Raw genomic sequence first — 19,682 nt, 5'->3', positions numbered from 1 at the left:
AAATTTAAACCAGAAGTTCTAAATGGTGGGATCTGGTTTTATTGTAAAATCAGTCCTCACACTTACTGCACGCTGTAGTGTTCTATATTTGCATTCCATCAGTAGTATTACCTGCATCTGCCCAGCAGAGCAGTTTGGAGAAGGGGTCAAAGGTTAAACCATTCGGTAGTCCAATGTCTTTATTCACTAGAATTCTTCTGTTTTCTCCATCTAAAGACGACATTTCAATCTTAGGTGCTTCTCGATTCCAATCTGTCCAGTACAGGTTGCTGTGGGTAAATGAAATGGAGAAAGATAAATCTTCCTCAATGTATAGAACCCAAATTTCAGAGTCAACACTGCTGAAAGTTAAAGCTGAAGGTTATCTTTATATGTCCCAGTTGATGACCTTAGCAATTATTATAGACAGGAAACACTGTTCTGTTAACCACTGCCAGTGTGAAAATGGGGCCAGAGGAATGAGTTTTGCTTATTTGCACCATTTTACGCAGGTAACCCCACTACGGGTTTAACAACTGGGGTTTCCTAATATGTTGCTGGAGTGAGACCCACCTCATTCCAGCTGAAGTCGCAGGCCTGGCCTGATCCAAAGTATCCCCCAGTCTCTCTCACATTCTCTTCAATTCTCTACATACCACATCACAGGCTTAGTAATTTCCTTGTTGTTCTGTTATTCATTAGTTTACTGTCTTATTTCCTAGAATATAGTAGAACATAGACTTCATGAAAGGACAGACCCTGTCTTTGCCTAAACAGTGCCTGACACCTAGTAGATCCTACGTGAATACTGTTAAATTAATGTGCACTTTTATGCTCATGTTCTGACCCCTCCCTACACTGTACTTAGAACCCAAGGGCTTCAAGTGAGGGTCAACAGATAACAGGAGAATTAGGGAAGCCCAGCCGACCCCTGGATTGGATCCACAGCGATGGCACGAGGGTTCACCAGGTCCGTGTGGAAGAGGGCCCTACGCTCAGAGCCGTCCAGCCTGGCCCTCTCTATCTTATCCAGGCCGCTGTCCGTCCAGTACATTGTTCTGCGGAAGTGATCGATGGCAAGACCTTCGGGGCTTATTAGACCTGAAATAAAACAAAGGAGAGACTGAAGCAACTGCAGCTGTGAAAGGAGAATCTGAAGCAGAGAGGTCTATGTTCCAACAGTTGGGGGGAAAATCTTGAGAGCCTCTAAAGAAACAGACTTAATAGAGGAGTAGGTCCTTTGCAGTTTTCCTGCCATGTCTAGTTCACCCTAGCCTCACAAGACCCCCCAGCCTGGTGGCACGAAGCGTCCCCAGGGCTGGGGCCACTCCCTGAGCTCCTACACAAGCCCTTCCTGGTCAAAGTCCTATCTAGAAGGTGGATGGGAGACTTAGGCACAAAACAGGCAAATAACCTGAACTGAGTAGAATGAAATGAAATGGGAAGTGTCTTCTGGGTGGAGCTGCTGACCTGAGTTAATGACTGTCTCAGGCTCTGCTCCTGGTTCCAAACTGGCACGGCTAATTGTCCGTCCAGCAACATCTGTCCAGTACACCATCCTCTCCCGGCAGTCATAGTCAATTCCCACGACTATGGAGCCCTGTGTGACCAAAACACAGAATTGGAAGAATTAGGATTCCTTGCACTTCCCCCGACTTCATGCTCAGCTACCTCACTCGTTTGTTCATGGCAGCAGTGACCAGCCCTGCAGTGTATGGTTTTGTGGGCAACTGGGCACAGTGGGTAGAGGTATAGGTGATGGAGGCTGGCTTCCCTGAGCCAATGCCAGGCTTGGCCACTTACTTCGACACTACCTTCATTTTGCAAATGAGGTGACAAAGCCATACAGAAGTTAACAAGCACCTACTTCACATGGCTGCTATCAACATTAATACCATAAAAGCTTATAAAGTATCCTAACCAGTGATGAGTACATTGTAAGCTTTCAATAAGCATTATTACTGTTGGTGGTAAAAACAAAAGTGATTTCATGAAAAAGATCAGCCCATTCAGTGATTAGAGGACAAATGTTAGTCTCAGCAAAGTAAGTCAGCTTTTAACAAAAGCTGACTCTGTCAAATGTAATACAGCACTTTTTGAAAAAGCCTCTTTAAAATTTGCCAACATATGATGAAATCAGCCCTCCCCTGCCCTCAGTCAGATCTTTCTGCTATTTGAGGTGCAGACACCCTTACCCTCTCTCTGCTTCTCTGCCTCTTACTACAAAGCAATCCTTGGGCTGTACTCTAGTGCAAAAGAAAGTCTGTTACAACTTGAAGGAACTGGGGAATGGTGTCCACCTGACTTCTGGCTCAAGAGCTCTCCCCTCCTTCCTTATTGCTAAATAAAGGACAAAATCCTTTCTTAAGTGCTGAGTCGGTGATATTCCTTTCCAAAATTCTGCACAGAAGTTGCTTCATTGAATTTCCAGCCCAGACTCCTGCTCTGAGAAGCCCAGCAGATGTGCAAAGCCAATACTGAGGCTGTCCCTGAGGTCTTGCAAGCTCCCTGCTTGCCTAACTAAGCCTCCTGGGGCTGGCGTGACTGGGAGAGGAGTCAGGACAAGAAAAACAGAATTAGGCTACTGTGGGAAAGTGGGCAGTTTTATATAGGAGGATTTTAATTTTCAATTTTACTTAAAAATTGAAAGTTATCTGTCTTGGGCAAGGGGGCACATCCATTACAGGCCAGGGGATCATGGGATTCATTAGCCCATTAATGATTTCAAGCTTTCTTGGAGAAAAAAGGCCCACTTAAATCTTGTAGAGAAACTAAAAATCAGCAGCTAGTGTCTGGAATAACACATAATTCAAATCTCAAAAGGGGGCAGGGGAACCCATTATAAGTGTTGGTGCCTTTCTGGTGAACTCCCTTCTCTTTCCTCCCAGCTTAGTGAAGAAATCCCTGCTCCAAAATGGAGTGTGTTGACCACAGGGAAGCTGTCAGCTCGGGAAGCAGCCAGCATCCCTTGGGGAAAGCCCTGTCTACTCCTTTCCAGGATCACGTGCTCCCCATATTTTCATCTATGACAGATTCAGAGAAGATAAGAAGCTGGTCAACAGGACCAAAGCGGAGGGCAGGGGTCCGCAACAAGGCTGTCGCTCGTTGGCTTCCAGAATCTGCAGCAATGTCTGTGGCTTAAAGAGAACGCTGGGGGCTGGGGTTAACCTATCATCTTCCCTTGGATCCCCAATGCTGCCTCAGTATCCTGACAACTCTGAAATTCGCTTTCCACATGGCTGAAACCCCACACGCCAACTGGAAAAAGTGGCCTTGATCAGTCAGATGCAGCACCCGGCAACAGCACCCTCCCTTCTGCGTGTAAGGTTCCCGGAGACAGCTGCCAACAAGCCCTCCAGGAGCGTCCCCGCACCTCAGACCTTGCCCAGATCTGACAATCCAACACAGTCCCACCCCCAGGGGAGAAATCCACTTTACATGCAGTGACAGCAGGGTCTTGGCCATGTCCTTCTGAAGCCTGGTACCATTGAGGGGCAAGTGGCCAATCTGCTGGCCCTGGGCATACAGCAGGAAGGTGCCCACTGGTGGAGGGGTCACGTCGGGCCGGGGTGTGGGCCGGATCGTGGGCGGAGCCACGGTGGGTATACCTGTGGTGAGGAAGAGGGAGGTAGGAGGAGGAGAGCAAAGGAAATGGGCAGTGGAGAGAAGAAAAGTTACTTCCCCATTTGCCAGAGCCTCCAGAAACATCAGAAGTTCTTTACCCCAGACAGATGTGCCCCAGATGGGCCTTAAAAGAAATTCTAATTTCCAGGGTTTTTTCTCCCAAAGATCAATTAATTATACAAATCACTGCCAATTACTGGGGAGGAAGACGACAAAGTAGAACAAAGTTTTAACAAAGCAGAACATCCCCCTTAAAAAAAAAAAAAATCCAGAGCCAGTGTTGTGTCAGCTTCTCTTTGGGGCCTCAGGGTAACACATGTCCCCTTACACCCTGGGCTCAGAGTAGTGGGAGCAGGGGGTAGGACGATATATTGAACTAAGCTCCAGATGTTCTAATTACAGCAACTGCTGATGACAAAACCAAACCTTAAACCCGCATTGGGATCTGGGGCGGACAAGATTATAAATCAGCACAGCCCATCAGCGACTTCTTCCATTGGACCTGTTCACCCCTCATTCCCCCACCTTCACCCACAGCTGGCAGCTTCCCTACAGGGACCTCAACATGGCAGAGGGGAGGGAGGGCTGCCCCGGGGTGCTTACATGCAGGGGTGATGCCCGGCTGCGAGCGGGTGCCCTGCACCTCCCTGCCGTCCTGGTCGACACACCAGCAGAAGTCACTCTTGCCGTGGCACTGCAGCGGGGTGAAGTGGCCCAGGCCGTCGCACTGAGGCACGTACTGGTCGTCCCTGGGCGTGCCCCCGTAGTGCTCCAACAGGCTTTCCCTCCAGCGCTCACAGACGGTCCGGGGCCTCTGGGTGGGCTCTGAGCAGATACGGACAGAAAGCCTTTGAGTGTAAGCCAAGGACAGACTGTAGCATGTGGTTCAAGATCCCCAGGCCTGGCCTGGTCGTCTTCCTCCTCATGTCCATAGCGAGGCCTCAGCCAAGCCCCTGGATGCTGGCCCCGAGCAGCAAAGTGCTCCAGGAGGTTCTTCTGGGGATCGGGAGAAGGGGTTGTCCCGATGCTCCTGTGACCCTCAGGCCAGGAGGAGTGTCATCAAGGCCCAGCCACATCAGGATAGAACAAGAGGCGGTAACATCTGGGGTGCAGGGCTTGCTCAGCCTGGGAAGGGGCCTCTGCTAACAGCACTTCTGGGGACTCTCCTTGGGGACTCAGTGGCCTACATGATGCTTAAAGCCATTGTTTATTCCTTCTTGTTTCAAACTCCGGGACCTGCATCTGAGAGGGCTGTCTTGAGACTGGCCAGTGTGTCTTAGGAAGTATTACCAAATGCCCTGCTTATGTGTGGCCCTACGTATCTGTCCACTGGAAAACTATATTGAGTAAAAGTAAAACTGACTATAACCAGCAGTTTTTTCCCGGACTGCTTCTACAGGCTGCCAAGGCTCTGTCCCAGATACAGCAGTTCTCTGTCTGAGAGGACTCCGCTTGAGGCAGTTTAACTTGCCAGTCTCCTAAGATAGGATGACCCTGCTTCCATCATCTTTCCTGCTCCCCACTCCCTGCCCTGCTGTAAACTCAACCAGCAGCCAGAAAGAGTCCCTTAAAAAAAAAAAAAAAGTCATCTCATGTCACTCGTTTGGTCAAAAACTCCAATGAGTTCAAAGAACAGCTGGAAACATTACATTTGAGCACCTGGAAGGCCAGAAGATGGTGACTAAAATCTTCAGAGCTCCAACCAAAGGAGCACAACTCCCAAGACTCACAATGTTTGGGGCAAGCTGATGCCCTTCAGGGCTGCTGGAGCTCATAACCCACGGGACGCAAAGCTCTTTTTAAAACATCATGGAGAAAAAAGACTGACTTCCTCACCCAGATGTGTCTCAGAGGACCCAGAGAGGGAAATACCACTTCCTCACACACTTGCCATCGTCACCGGGTGGGATTCCCTGAAGAAGTTCCCAGCATCACCCCTGGTCCACATTCCATCATCCTGAGCATCATCCTGAGCATCAGCGCTCAGGGGACCACCCAACAAGGCACACACAGCAGTCAGCCTCTGGGAAAGGAGTACCTCACGTCACTTACACGTGGGCATCTGTCATTGCTTACTATTTCAAGCTGTTTCTCAATCCAATCATGGATTTATTTCTCTTTCTGGTTGGCAGGGTTTTAAATATTTTTTAATTTGGGGCACAGAGTGTTCTCTCACCCTTGAAAGCAGACCCTATTATGCAGATGAGACTAGCCAGAAATGGCGACCAAGGCCAAAGCAAAAGAGGCCTGGTCATGGGAAAGAGTCTGCACAAAGGAAGATGCCCCTCTTTCTGTAAATAATGTCTTATTCTCTTGGCTCCCTTCTGGATCACTGTCCTTAATACATGCCTATCTTAATAAATTTAACAGGATTCTGAACCATTCTGTTAGGGCACCTCCCAACCATCTGATTTCTTCAAATCCCAGCTGGAATTTAATCAAGACTTTTTAAAGACTAGGCATGAGTGAAATGGAATTTCTCTGTATTTTTTTTTTTTTTTTGGAGGGGGGCAGGGGGACCTGAAAAATCTTTCCCCAGAAACAGGGGAAAGAAAAAGGAGTGTTATAGTGGAAGCAAGGGTATATAGACATCTAGATCAAACATTACCAATGTTCACTTACATGAATTTTAGAAGCACTAATGTCCTGGCCATAACAATTCGTATTATTGAAAGGATCAAAACTGGCAATCAGAATAAAAACTGTAATCAAAATTACAAAAATGAAGTAATTCTCCATTTCTTACTCTCATACATTAAAAGCCAAGACTGGTACTTATGGAACCTTCCTCATTGGTAAAAACTGATCTTTGAATAGTGAGCTCATGGATCTGTATAGGAATTATTTTGGTTAAAATGATACCAAACCAATGCTGTGTTTCATTAATAAAGTTCTTCTGTATTAAAAGAAAAAGTTCTTCCCATCTTTGAATAACTCAACAAAGGAGCAGCAGTCTGCCTTGGCAGCCTACAGTTGGCGTGAACTCTTGAGTGCTTGGAAACCACATTCCATGCCCCATGCAGACGGGGAGTGCTTAGACCATAACACACAGGTTCATCAGCAGCATCTCGGGTCTCTAAGGTGAACAAAACAGGTCCCTGCACCTCTTCTATAGGTGGCAGGAGCAAGAGTGATTCCCCATCGACATGTTGGGAAGAGGGCTGGGGTTACTAGCTTAGAGTAAACCAGCGGGATCCACCTACAAGGGTCATACTTATTTTCCCCAGTGATTTTAAAACAGCCTTCAGACTGTTTCTTGCACTCCGCAGGTCAGAGTTAAGTGATACAAAGTTACATGGGGAGGCCTCCCAGACCTTACCAGGTGTGCACTGAAATCCATCCCCGTAATATCCAGGTTGGCAACGGCAGGAGAAGGAGCCAGGGGTGTTGGAGCAGGTGGCCGAGGGGTGACATCTGTTTTCCGAGCATTCGTCAACATCTGCAGCAGTCAGGGACAGAGAGGGAGGGAAGGAAGGAGCATGATTTCACTGCACACAGATTGTGCTACACATGCCTCAGTGTGCGTGGATCGACACCCAGGCGTCCGCTTCAGAAGACCCTCGGGCAGGGGCAGAAACATACTGGCACCTTAAAGGCAAACTTAAGGGTACAGAGTCAAGGGACACGTTCAGTGTAGAAGTCAAACGTGGTCTCTCACACAGAAATATATCCTGCATCTTTCCTCTACAGTGAATTCCAGGAAGTTATTACCTTTGAACTAACCTTTAGCCCATAAACCATTTCCTTTCAGTAACACTACAATAAATATATGTAACAATAGTTTATTTTTTCCTTTCCTTATTGGCACTATCTCCCTATAGTACTGATTTATAGATGCAAAAGAACCCAGTGAAGCTCCAACTTAGCTTCTCAACTAACACACACATTCAGTCTTACATAATCAGAGACTCCTACTATCTAGAATGTCCAAAATTTTTCAGAAATTTAAAAAAGGAAAATTTTTTTAAATCAGAAATTTACTTTCCACCTTTAGAAGAAATATAGAAGTATAAGAAAAATATTATCAGAGGATTTAAGACAACACAGAAAAGAAAATTTAAATTTGTCCAGGTCCTAAGTACAAACAATTCAGGTCCCAACATTCTCTACACAGTACCATGTGGATTAATTTTCATATTTCTCATAGCTGCAACATCCTGAAACTTCAAACAAAGGCGGACTTACATTCCTTTTATTTACTGAAATCAGTGCAAGCTGACAATAGCAAGACACCGCCCCTACCCTCCACCCTGCTGCCAGGAAAAAAATGTCTGACAATCTAACTGCTGAAACCAATGGCCAGTAGTTGAGGTAAGCCATCTTCAGAGACAGGAAGTCTTCCTGAGCAAAGAGGGGATCAAAGGGGTGGATCTGATCAAGGCTCAATGGAAAATAAAGCAGTCACACCCGAGCTAACATACAAAAAATGTTTTAAAAATGTGTGGGGAGGGAAAAACCATGGGACGGGATGATCAGCATTAAACCAAGAGAACAGGAGTCACAGAATGAACTACGTCAATTCGGTACAGCTTGTGACAGAGACGCGTGGCACCCTGGAACCTGGAGACCTACAGCCCTGAATGTGACGCCACTGGGGACAAACACGGCTCCTCGCCCAGCCTCCCAGGTCCCAGATGAATTCTCTCCCGGGGTGATCAGTGCCACCCCTGCTGTGACCACGTTACGCTGAGCCACCTCCCCATCACTAAGGGCTTTTCCCATCTACCAGTAAGTAGACGAACTGGACACAACACGTACTGAACCTTCTGTTCAGGGGAAAGGAAAATCTCTGACATCGTAATTAGCAATGTAATCACTTACACTGCTTATCCTCCAGATCCAGCATTTAGCCCCCATAAATTACTTCACTCTGAAGTCTGAAAAACCTTGAATGCCTGACACAACCAAGGTTAATGCCACCTAGAGAGACTCTGCCTAGATGAGCATTTGGCCTGCCTGGTTGCCTTCCTTTCACTGACAAAGGCAGGAAAGTGGTTATAAATTTATCTGCAAGGTTAAAGTGGTTAGCTCCTCAGTTAACCAAAACTAAACCAAATTAATTACAACAACCAGAAACTTATCTCCAATCTGATCAGTCAGGGCTGAATACTCTCATGTTTCATTATCTTTGAGTTTGGCCCTGTCTGTTTGGAAGGACACCGCTAACATCCAGTTGGCTGAAGTTGGTGCCCATTCAGTTCCTTGTGCCTTCTATGATGCTATAAAACCAAACTGCAAAAATTAACATCCAACCAAATGCAGGAAATTAAAGCTATTCATAATGCATATGCTAAAATTACTTCTCATGGTAACAGGAACCCCAGGCAATGGCAGGAAGCAGGAATTCCTGAGACACAGGGCCTATTTCTAGAACCCATAGATCAGTTGCTTGTGATTACTTTTGTGAATAAAGAGAAAGAGGATTCCCCAGAGGTTCTGAGTTATGTTCTTAAAGCCCATGGCCTAGGAATTCCAACCAGACCTGAAAGGGCAGCCATCCTCCCAAAAGCAAAGTCATGGGGAGACAACTTAAGAATGAACAGGGAGAAAGTCTCTGAAGAGACCGAGAGCATCACAGGTGAACAACTCCTGTCCCCTAAAGCTGGAGAAGCTTAAGATTCCCTGAAGCAAGCTCCCCATCTCCTCCTTGGAGGCTCTCGCACTATGTCAGAGAACTGGAGCCCCACCAGCCACTCCAGGGCCTGAGTGCAGAGCAGGCTACCCGCCTTCCTCAGAGGGCCAACCTGAGCAGTGCAGGGGGAACCAGAGCTTTTGTGTAAAGGAGAAATCTTCCTAGCTTCCCAGGGGATCAGGTGTCAGCAGAAAGTATGAAGACACTCTGAACTCCTTCGCAAGGGAGGAGTTTCTTCTTATGCCCCTGGGGACAGGGGCCTGCTTTACCATCACTGTCAGGGTCTTCAGGTGCTGGTAGGTCAAGGCAGCAAGGTTCAAGGCACAGGAGAGTCTCTGGCCAGTCAGACAATGCCAGATGGCTTAATCTCAGGGCAATTCTCCATTCTACCTGCTACCAAGCTGCTAAAAAACCTCTTTGGAAAATGTGTTTAAAATTCTCTATTTTGATCCCGAGGCCTCTCCAGTCCGCCGAGGGCGCACCACTGGCCCGTCTCGCCCGCCGCGCCGGGGAGGTGGAGCATGAGCGCACGTGTTAGGACCCGAAAGATGGTGAACTATGCCTGGGCAGGGCGAAGCCAGAGGAAACTCTGGTTGGAGGTCCGTAGCGGTCCTGACGTGCAAATCGGTCGTCCGACCTGGGTATAGGGGCGAAAGACTAATCGAACCATCTAGTAGCTGGTTCCCTCCGAAGTTTCCCTCAGGATAGCTGGCGCTCTCGCAACGAACCCACGCAGTTTTATCCGGTAAAGCGAATGATTAGAGGTCTTGGGGCCGAAACGATCTCAACCTATTCTCAAACTTTAAATGGGTAAGAAGCCCGGCTCGCTGGCGTGGAGCCGGGCGTGGAATGCGAGTGCCTAGTGGGCCACTTTTGGTAAGCAGAACTGGCGCTGCGGGATGAAAAAAAAAAAAAAAAATTCTCTATTTTGAGTTCATGCTTTGGTGCTTCAACATTCTTATCCCTGCCTTAATTCTGAGTCCGCGCCCAAATCCCAGCTGAAATCCCTTCAAAACAAACCAGCCCGTGGACTCTAGCTTCCCCACCCCCGCCCCCCTGGTTTGCTTTCGAACCACCCAGTGAAATTCCCTGGCGCCAACTCTCCCTGATCCCGCTCCAGACCCCAACAAAGGCTTGAAGGCCCATGAGTTGTCACTCCCCACCTACTCGGTCAGAACCCGGATTCTTGCTGTGCCCATAGGGTCCGGCACGGCATGCAGTGACCTGCTCTCTGGGACCTGTTAGCAGAGTCAGCTTCTTCCCTTCAAGCCTTGGTCCCTACATCGCTTGTGGCCACACCAACTTTACTATACCTTATCCAGAGTCTGCGCTCCTCCCACAAAAGCCGTGTGCGAGAACAGTGTAAGAAGCCCTCCTCATGGCCCTTCTGTGGGTAATGGGCCATCTGTAACCCAGTTCCTCAACTCACATGTGATCCTCCCTGAAAAGGTCTCAGCTCACAGCAATCTGCTTTTCCATCCAGCAGAGTCACTAAGATCTGCAGGGACAAACAGGCCTGAGAAATATCCAGCTCACACCAATGCAGGATTGAAATCAATCCTGACAGGGGAGCTGGAAAAGATTTCATTCTACTTGCATAAAAATAATTCCTGCTTGTGACTCAGGCTAGATGGAGAACCCAAAGCCAAGGGCAGCCTCCCCAGGGAAACTGGTTTTTAACAAACTGGCTGGAGAAAGAAAAACCCACACACTCTTTCAACGCCAGTTTGATGGATTGAAAACAAGTGTGCACTTTAAGTGTGCTCACTTTTCACAAAACAGAGCCTTCATCGCTATTTTTCTTTTTTTCTCTATCTCAGTTGTCACTGGGACACATGCATACTGTGACATGCCTTTAAAACTGCGTGCACACACACACGTTTATACACTTATCCTGCAAGCCACCTTCATGATTAGCCCAGCCTGATTTATGCACAGCAGAGGTCTTTAGGAAAATGACTGTTATTTTCTACTGCCCCGAAACGTGGACAGCAACCACAGGGTAACTGACTATGGGAGGCAGCCTCTCATAGATGGTCCCAAAGATCCCGTCCTCCTCCTGGTATTCAGGGTCTTCTATAATCCCCTTCCTTTGAGTAACTGGCTTCCAACCAAGACACTAAAGCAATACGGAGGAGACATCACTGTTGTGGTCACTGCCAACCTACTAGCAGGCCTCCTGCTGCTGGCTTTGATAAGGAAGTTACCTTGTGGGAGAGGTCTGAGTGGCAAGAAGCTGCAAGTCACCTCCAGGCAACAGCCAGCAGGGACCTGAAAGTCCTTGGGGAACGGAATCCTGCCGATAACCACGTGAGCCTCTTTCCCCATCTGGACCCCAGATGAGACCCCCTGACTGCAGTCTTGTGAGGATCCGAAAGCAAACGAATGAGCTAGACCACACAGATAACAATACTGTGTACTGTTTTAAGCTGCTATGTGTTTGGGGTAAATGGTTATGCTGCAATAGATTACTAATACACTGGGGAAGCAACAGATTGGCCTGGCCTACGCTTAAGTTTGTGGGTTCCAGAGAGAATCCCAAAAGTAGAGAAGCAGAGAGAAAACAGGGACAGTTGAAAATGTCCCTGAAATCAGAAAGAGGGCAACCGTAGCAAAGAATGACAATCCTAGAAAACTCCCAGCATGGAAGAGTAGCTAATTTCAAGGTCCTACTACAACCCCAGAAGGTAACCCAAGTCCTCCAAGACAAGCAGAAGTTAAAAGAAGGGAGAATGATTCTCGAAGGCGTTAGGACAAGCAGCAGCTCACCTATATTAACATTCTGATTTTAATCCTCATCACATCTAAGCGGCAATTAATTTCAACTTCTTTGTTTTAAACCAAAGACCTAAGGGATGAAATGCTTTCGAAACACCATCTCAGCTTACCTGAGAAGCCAGATGTTTAAATATGAAATTCTGCTGACAAGATTTTTTCCTCTGTGCGTTCTCATTTCTGAGAGCCAGTAGTGTGTTAAGTCAAACTGAATGATGAGTTTCCACAAGGGAGGGAAAAGCAGTATTCCTACTGTGGGGCTCAGCAGAAACGTGAGAGGTTTGTGCGCATCACCTGATGCCTCCCCCCACCCCACCCAGACCTAGAGGTTGCCTCCATCTGTATAGAGTATCTGTTGCAGATGGAGCTCTCTGGCCAGTCAAGGGGGACAAGTATCTGTGACTTACACTTCTACTCCATCCTAATTTGAAAAGCACTTCACCTCTGTCTAAACCTGGGGGTGTTTTTAGGGAGAAAAAACAACCTCAGGGCTGAACTGAGTCACAGTTTTGGGTCATTTCAATATAAACTCTGTTTTCAAGAAAGCCATACAGCTAAGCTTTTGTACATCAAAAGGGGAAATGTTCAAAAGCCAGGTTCGAAAAGCCCCACATCTGGAAAGGAGCAGAGGGCTGTGCTGCCCTGACACATCTGTTCTGTCAAGAACATGTGGCTTTAGGCTGCTGGTCCATTCAGCCCATCCAGATGAAACCAAGAGGAGGAGGAGAAGCCAACAGCTGGTGAGGAGGGCGGGGCCAGGCTATGTGATCTGTTTAAGAAGATCTGATCTATTTAAGAACATGCTATTTGATCTGAGGAGGAGGAGAAGGGGACGACAGAGGACAAGATGGTTGGATGGCATCACCAACTCAGTGGACATGAGTTTGAGCAATCTCCGGAAGACAGTGATGGACAGAGAAGCCTGGCATTCTGCGGTCCATGGGGTCGCAAAGAGTCGTACACAAGAGGGACTGAACAACAACAACAAAGGAGCCCCTAGAGCTATACGGCTGTTTTTAGCAAGTTTGCTCAGTGGGCCCAGGTATTCTGGAGCCAGATGCAAAAAGCAATTTGAAAAGAGGGGAAAGCCTGCATTTTAGATTTCTGTTCCTAAAACTGACTCCTTTCCCACCATCCTCTCATTTCCAAGTATCTCATTTAACTATTATTTGTGTGTATTACTGACAGATGTTTTGAAGATCTTTAGTGAATTATGTAGGCTTACTGAATGATCTCTGTATTAGGTACTACTAACCCCAGTTTCATGAACATTTATAATCAGGAGTGTCATGCCTAGTTTTTCAGTAACAACCTCATACATCTTGAAGTTAAATTTGAACAGTTAGTCCTGCTTTCTGGTTTAGTGATTTTATAAAATATGGCATAAAGTCTTAAACAGAGTTATATTTCTGAAAGGAAAGATTTGAGTACTTAGGTATGCATTAATATCCTTTTATATCTGTGGATTTTTCTTCTCTCTCTCCCTCTCCCCTTTCAGAGAGAGAGAGAGAGACACGAAGGAATAAATTACACAGGAAGAATTGTATGTATGTTTAGAGATTGCTTCAAATACCACTTCAAGCAGGGGAATAGCAACTAAAAATTGGGCAAGACTGGAAGTGCTGAATTAAGCCATTAGCTAAAGAGACTGAAGGATGGAGACTTCCTCCCAGGGGAATATACAATTTTCCCTCGCATCCCTCCGGGCTACACTAGCTCCAGGGAACAGGAGACTGCAAGCTGGCAGGAGCTCCCCACTTCTCCAGGCATGTCTCCTCCAAGAACAACCACACTCGCTCAACAATCTGGTGCCAAGGCAATCACATTTGGCCTCTGACTCAAAGGACACCTTATTTTTTTTTTCTCTTCCAGCAGTTCCAGGAGGTGTGAGTCAAAGGAAAGAAAAGATTTCTGAGAGGCCCTGGGGATGTGGGGATGTGCATCTAAAGCAACTTTCAGGGTCACTGAGCCGCCCACAGGTACTCACCGGTGCACCGGTGCCCGTCTCCGGCATAACCAGGCAGGCAGGCGCAGCTGAAGGAGCCATCTCCATGGTGAATGCACCGGGCCTGGCTGGCGGGAGCACAGTTGTGACGGCCATCCTCACAGGGGTCAGGAGGTGGGGTGATCACTGAAGAGGGAAGAAGGCGAAGATGTCCAAGAGCCCAGGCCTGCGAAGGGGTGAGCCCTGCTCTTTGCAGTGTGATCTGCACACCAACAGCATGAGGACACCTGGGGGTTCATAAGGAACTCAGTCCCCAGACCCAACCCAGAGCCAGTGAACTGGAATAGGAATTTTAACAAGAACCCTGGATGGTTGTACGCAAATTACAATCTAAGAAGTGCCAGTCTTGGTTTGTGGCTGTAACACTAAGCATGAAAATAAGTCTTCAGCAAATGTCCTTGACTAAAGCAGAACACTGCTGCTTGGCATGCCTGTGTGTACATGTATACACACACACACACACACGAGTCTCTATGATTGCTGCTACCTTTTCATCTCACTGGATTCAAAAGTGGGTTTTCTCTAATATCATCTAGCTCTAACAATGGAATGACTTTGGAATTCTAGTTCTTTTGGATCCACTCTTATGTCAAGTAGTTTTCTGGAACTCTAGCAAGGGTATATTTATTACCAATGGAGCTTTTGGTCAGTCAAATAGGTCAAGCCTCTTTGAATTACAAAATCCATGTCATTTTGATTTGAGAAACACTTGACCTCTATCTAGAGCTGTTGGTATTAGAAAAGTTCATAGTCTTACTACATGACTGGGCCAAACATCAAGCTACACAGCAGTCCTGACAGAGGTGAACATCCTTCCATGACTTACAACAAAAATTTCTATTTAGATAGATAAAAAGCACAACACAACAACAACAAAAACCCAAACAAAAACAAAACCCCAACACACAGGACTGAACTGAGCCATAGCTTTGGGTTCTTTCCATGTGAATTGTCTGTTTCCTAGAAAACCACGCAACAGAGCTTCTGTGGAGCCACAGTGGAAACAGTCATGCATCCGGAGCACGTGTGGGCACTCACAGATGCAGGTATGCCGGTCGTCTGCAAACTCGTAACCACTCCGGCACTCACATCTGTAGCTCCCCAGCAGGTTGACGCACACAGAGTTGGGGCCGCAGCGGTGGAAGCCAGTTGCACATTCATCGACATCTAAGGAGGAGTAAGAACAAAAGGGGCTGCTTAAACCAAAGGCCCCACAAGCAGAAGGTCTGCAGACTCGGTATTCGCTCACCCCGAGAGGTTTCAGTGGGACTAGCGGTCGGTAGACTAAACAGGAGGCAGAGTGCAGGCTGCCTCAGCACCAGATGTAGATGTACATTGCAGACCGTCATAAAAATAAACGTTTATTTCAAGTCATTCAAGTATGAGCTCCAGGGAGCTATGTTCTGAACAAATTTTCTGAGAATTCTTTAAACATTTAAGCCATTCTGAACATTGAGAAGAAAAACACTGAGTAACCATGTTTCTTTTAAAGTGTAAAGAAATCTCCATGACTGCTTTTAAGGTACAGTAACTGAAAGAAATGGATGAAATGGATGTCCGGAATCTGAAGGTAACCAGAAAAATGTACTCTTTAGTGAATGTAAAAAATACTTGATTCAGGCTCAAAATGACAAGATTTAAGAGTATAAAATATCCACGAATTACAATAGCCCTAAATACCCACTCCAAACTACTCTGGTAAACCTAACCAGAATATGCCTGGTTTTTAAATAGTTGGTATTTTCAGATGAATAGCTGCTAAACTCATTGATCCATGGAGATGACAAAGCAGACAGTTGTCTTCTATGGACAGAATGCCGGAGGCCTTAATGGAGGAACACAGAGCACCAGGGTCTTACCCACGCAACTCCGTCCATCTCCCTGGTACCCAGATGCACACTCGCAGGTGTAGGCCACACCTGTCGCCGGATGGCAACGAGCTGTGGTGGCACACGTGTGGCTCCCATCGTAGCAAGGACTCACCGGGGTGGGCTGGGAGCCTCCTGGTGGGTGGGGAGAAAACACAAAGGAAAAGCGCCATCTGGCTGTCATCAAGAGAATGGCACAGAAGGGAGAAGATCGGCAAGTGGAACTGGCGGTGGACTTGTAAGGCTGAGGCCGGCCTGGAGACCTTACTAAATTATTAATATCTAAAGTGAGGGTGGATCATCTGCATTGCAGTTCTCAATTCCAGAACGGCTGCCTCTCGCCTACTCTGCAGATAACTAACCTTTTCTTATTTACAGCAGGTTTGTGTCCAGGGAATAAAAATATCCAACACATAGCATCCTTTTATTTAAAAGTACTTTCATTCTATCATCTTCTGTGATTCTCAGGATAATTCTGTGAGGCAGGCTGTCATTCCTTTCATTGGTAATTTTCACCAATAAGGAAAATAAGCAAGAGACATTAGAAAAATTGCCCAAGCTCAGAAAGTCAGGAAATGGGACAGCAAAACTTATACCCAAAATTTCTGCCTCTAAATTGGGCAGTCTCACTAAATGCACTATTCTATGGGTCAAAATTCAATTAATGAGAAAGTCTTGCCTTTTTTTTTTCCCCTTAGGATTTATAAGACCAAATAAATGGGAATAACTTGTGCAGTATTTACTCTTTAGGATTAACCTTGCCATGGCTCCATCTGACCACTAGCTAGTGATGACAGTTAACATCTGAAATCTTCCCTGAATCTACTAGATTGAGTGTAAGTAACAGTAATGCGTATTAAGCACTTATGTGCCAGGCATTGTACTAAACCATTGCCTACTCTATTCTATTAATTACTCATGACCATACTGTGAGGAATGTATTATCATCTTCTTTTTACCGCAGCACAGAGAGATCAAGTAACCTGACCAAGGTCACACAGCCAGAAGAGGTGGATGGGTCCAAAAGTCAGGCAGAGGCCATGCTCCCCAAATCACACAGGCATGCTTGGACGTCCCTCATCCCTTCCCTCTGATTCTCTTGCCAGACAGTCTGGCATTTGGGTTGTGGGGGCAGGGTTAACTTGATCTTACTGACCAGGGTCCTGAGTCAGTCCCCAGTGTGTGCTGCAGTTGAAAACAACAGGGTCATGTCTTCACTGAAGGCCCCACATGAGACAAAGACCTGCCTGCCTCCCATTATTCTCTCTCCATTTTAGGAGAAGGTTTTGTACCAAATTCCTGACCTACCCAGCCAAAGGAAGAAGTGAGCTTTGAAATATTTTAGTTTATAAATACTGATGGCTTAGCCTTCTTGTTCAGTGCTCTCCAGCATCAAAACTTCACCATGGTGCATTCCAGCAGAGATTAGTGAGTATACATAATGTCAGGAGCTTACCAGCCTGAGAGGCATTACAAGGAGAAGAAGAAAAAAAAAATGCAGCCCAGAAGTTGATTGGCAAACTTGGACAGGATACACTAGCCTACCAGAAATTGAGGAGAAAGTGTGAATACCTGCATCATACTGACTTAAAATAGCCTTCACTGACAGCGCAGCCACATCATTTGCTGAGCCCAATGCAAAACAGAACTGTGGAACTCTTTGTTCAAAAATTATTAAGAGTTTCAAGACAGTGATAGCACAGCTTTAAACCAAGTATCAGCCAATTTCTGAGCCTGAGGCCCTATGCTCAGAATTTGGTTTCCAAAAACACTATATTAAAAATCCATTTTTAAAACTGTGAGTCTATTCATTCTCTGTGACTAGTTAGCTTTTCTCCTATTATAGTAAGTAAAGAAGAGCTGTAACCTTCTTAAGACATTTTCTATTTCTCCCTCTCCCTCTTGAACAGTTTGACTCTCTGACAGAGGATCTGGAACTAATTTAGTCATTTAATCAAGAGAAGACTGGTTTTCCTTAAAGGAACAGTCCGTTCAGCTTCAATGCATGGCCCTCTGCCCAAAGGCTCCTCAACTGGAGAGCTGAGCCCTGAACTGGGATCAAGGGCAGGAAGCATTCCTGGATCCTGTCCTGCGACCCCGCCAACACCAGCCAAGCCACACGGGAAGCTCAAACACTTGGGCAAGGCAGGGGGCTGGCTGGTGGTCAAGGAGAAGGGGCTCCCTGGGAAGACTGCCTCCTGAACCCTGGACACCCAACTGGGAGCTCCCACGTCAGGTGGGGCTGCTGTTTTGTTTCACACACATTCCAACCAGATGATCGCTCCCTCTGGAAAAAGGGAAAGGCTCTTTAAGATACTTGCAGGCACTGAGAGAGGAAAGAAAAGAGGCTGTGTTTTTCTTTTTAATTTTCTTCTTTCTTCCCCATTTTCCTCCTATTTGGATAGAATGAACAGTATTGCTGTTTTACATAGGGGTGGATGGATGACCAGGGTTGAAAAACACAAAGGGTAAACATCTACATTCCTTCTTTTAAAATTTGATCTATGTTACAAGGGAGTCCTGGAGTCTGTGGGGCCCACGGGGAAGAGCCACGAGTGAGGGGTGACAGTGGGCTCTGGGGCTGGCGTCGGATTTGAGCCCCAGCTCAACTCTTCCAGCTGTGACCAGGCAAATTACTTCATGTCTACACCATTGTCTCTGTAAAAGGGAGTAACAATCCCTTGACTGGTAGGGTTGTTGTGGGGATTTGATGAGTTAAATTCATGAAAGGTACTTAGAACGGTGCTTGGCATCAAGTAAAACTGTCCTTTACCACTACCACTACTACCGCTACTAATTATTATTATAATTAGACCTGGGTAGCAGGGAAAAAATCATGTCATTCTAAAAGCAAATTAGCAACCTGGTACCCGCCAGTTTGTGGGCTTTCTGACCTTTTGCTACTCCCTTAAGGTGTGTCTCGAGGAAAGATATACCCAGAGATCTGTCTTTTCCATAACTGATTCCAGAGTCTGAATGGGACTCCGGCCTGGGAAGTTCTCCCACTAAGTTACTTCTCTTACAGATCAGACTCCTACACCTAGCAAAGGGCTGAACCGGATATTCAAAGGTGAAAGTCGTTCCCCCCAGGTGTTTCTGTTGAAATCTCTCCTTAAGAAATCAGCAAAAACTAATCTTTTCCTTCCTTCTGAGGTACATGTTTCTATAAAGTCAGCTGATATTTTCATGCTATTAGTTCACTACATTATAATCCCTTCTTCGGACACTCATCCGTGTGCCCCCAACCAAGTTTCCCAAAACTGAACCAACCAAACACACCCAACAAGCTCAGGATTCCTGTTTTGTGTCACCTCTACACCCCACAGGAGAACCCAGTCCTCTTTATCTGTTATCATACTGCTGAAGTGACCCCTGCCCAGAGAGCCCGAGGAGGTGGTAAAGGAGGCCTCCGCTCCAGTGGTAAAATATAGACTTGCTAGTTATGAACCCACCTGTCTGAGGTGCAGATTCTGGACTCAGCAGTATCAGTACTGCTGAGTATCAATAGAACTGAAGGGAAACATTCATTATCATCATGTGCCTCTAGTCTTCAAGAACAAAACTGCCTACTGGCTTTCAGAATTAAAATGTCCCCTTGATCTGACAAAGTCATTTCCCAACAGCAGGGTTCCCTGGCTTCCAGGCTCATCCTCTGGCTTGCCTAGAACATTTAATTTTAAAAGTTTAAACACACTTTATTCTTTAAAACAGTTTTAGGTCATCAAAAAATTTAGCAGAAAGTATAGAGTTTCCATAAAAAGTGAAAGTGAAGTCGCTCAGTCGTGTCCGACTCTTTGCG

At 46.4% G+C, this 19,682-nt stretch overlaps 1 protein-coding gene across 1 annotated transcript in view; it reads right to left on the bottom strand.

Moving 5' to 3' along the window:
• The window catches only part of NID2 (nidogen 2), an 80,543-nt gene that overhangs the window by 3,516 nt on the left and 57,345 nt on the right, over nucleotides 1-19,682 (bottom strand). Inside the window, exons 9-17 of the mRNA XM_043918956.1 lie at nucleotides 15,875-16,018; nucleotides 15,054-15,182; nucleotides 13,998-14,141; nucleotides 6,923-7,042; nucleotides 4,207-4,428; nucleotides 3,418-3,587; nucleotides 1,450-1,579; nucleotides 909-1,080; nucleotides 112-269 (exon numbers count right to left, since the gene is read on the bottom strand). Coding sequence (XP_043774891.1) covers nucleotides 112-269; nucleotides 909-1,080; nucleotides 1,450-1,579; nucleotides 3,418-3,587; nucleotides 4,207-4,428; nucleotides 6,923-7,042; nucleotides 13,998-14,141; nucleotides 15,054-15,182; nucleotides 15,875-16,018 — 1,389 coding nt within the window. The remainder of the gene's footprint in view (nucleotides 1-111; nucleotides 270-908; nucleotides 1,081-1,449; nucleotides 1,580-3,417; nucleotides 3,588-4,206; nucleotides 4,429-6,922; nucleotides 7,043-13,997; nucleotides 14,142-15,053; nucleotides 15,183-15,874; nucleotides 16,019-19,682) is intronic.

Source organism: Cervus elaphus, chromosome 12 (genome assembly GCF_910594005.1).
Source record: "Cervus elaphus chromosome 12, mCerEla1.1, whole genome shotgun sequence".
In the NCBI taxonomy this organism is placed as follows: domain Eukaryota; kingdom Metazoa; phylum Chordata; class Mammalia; order Artiodactyla; family Cervidae; genus Cervus; species Cervus elaphus.
This window is presented reverse-complemented; position numbering and strand designations above follow the sequence as displayed.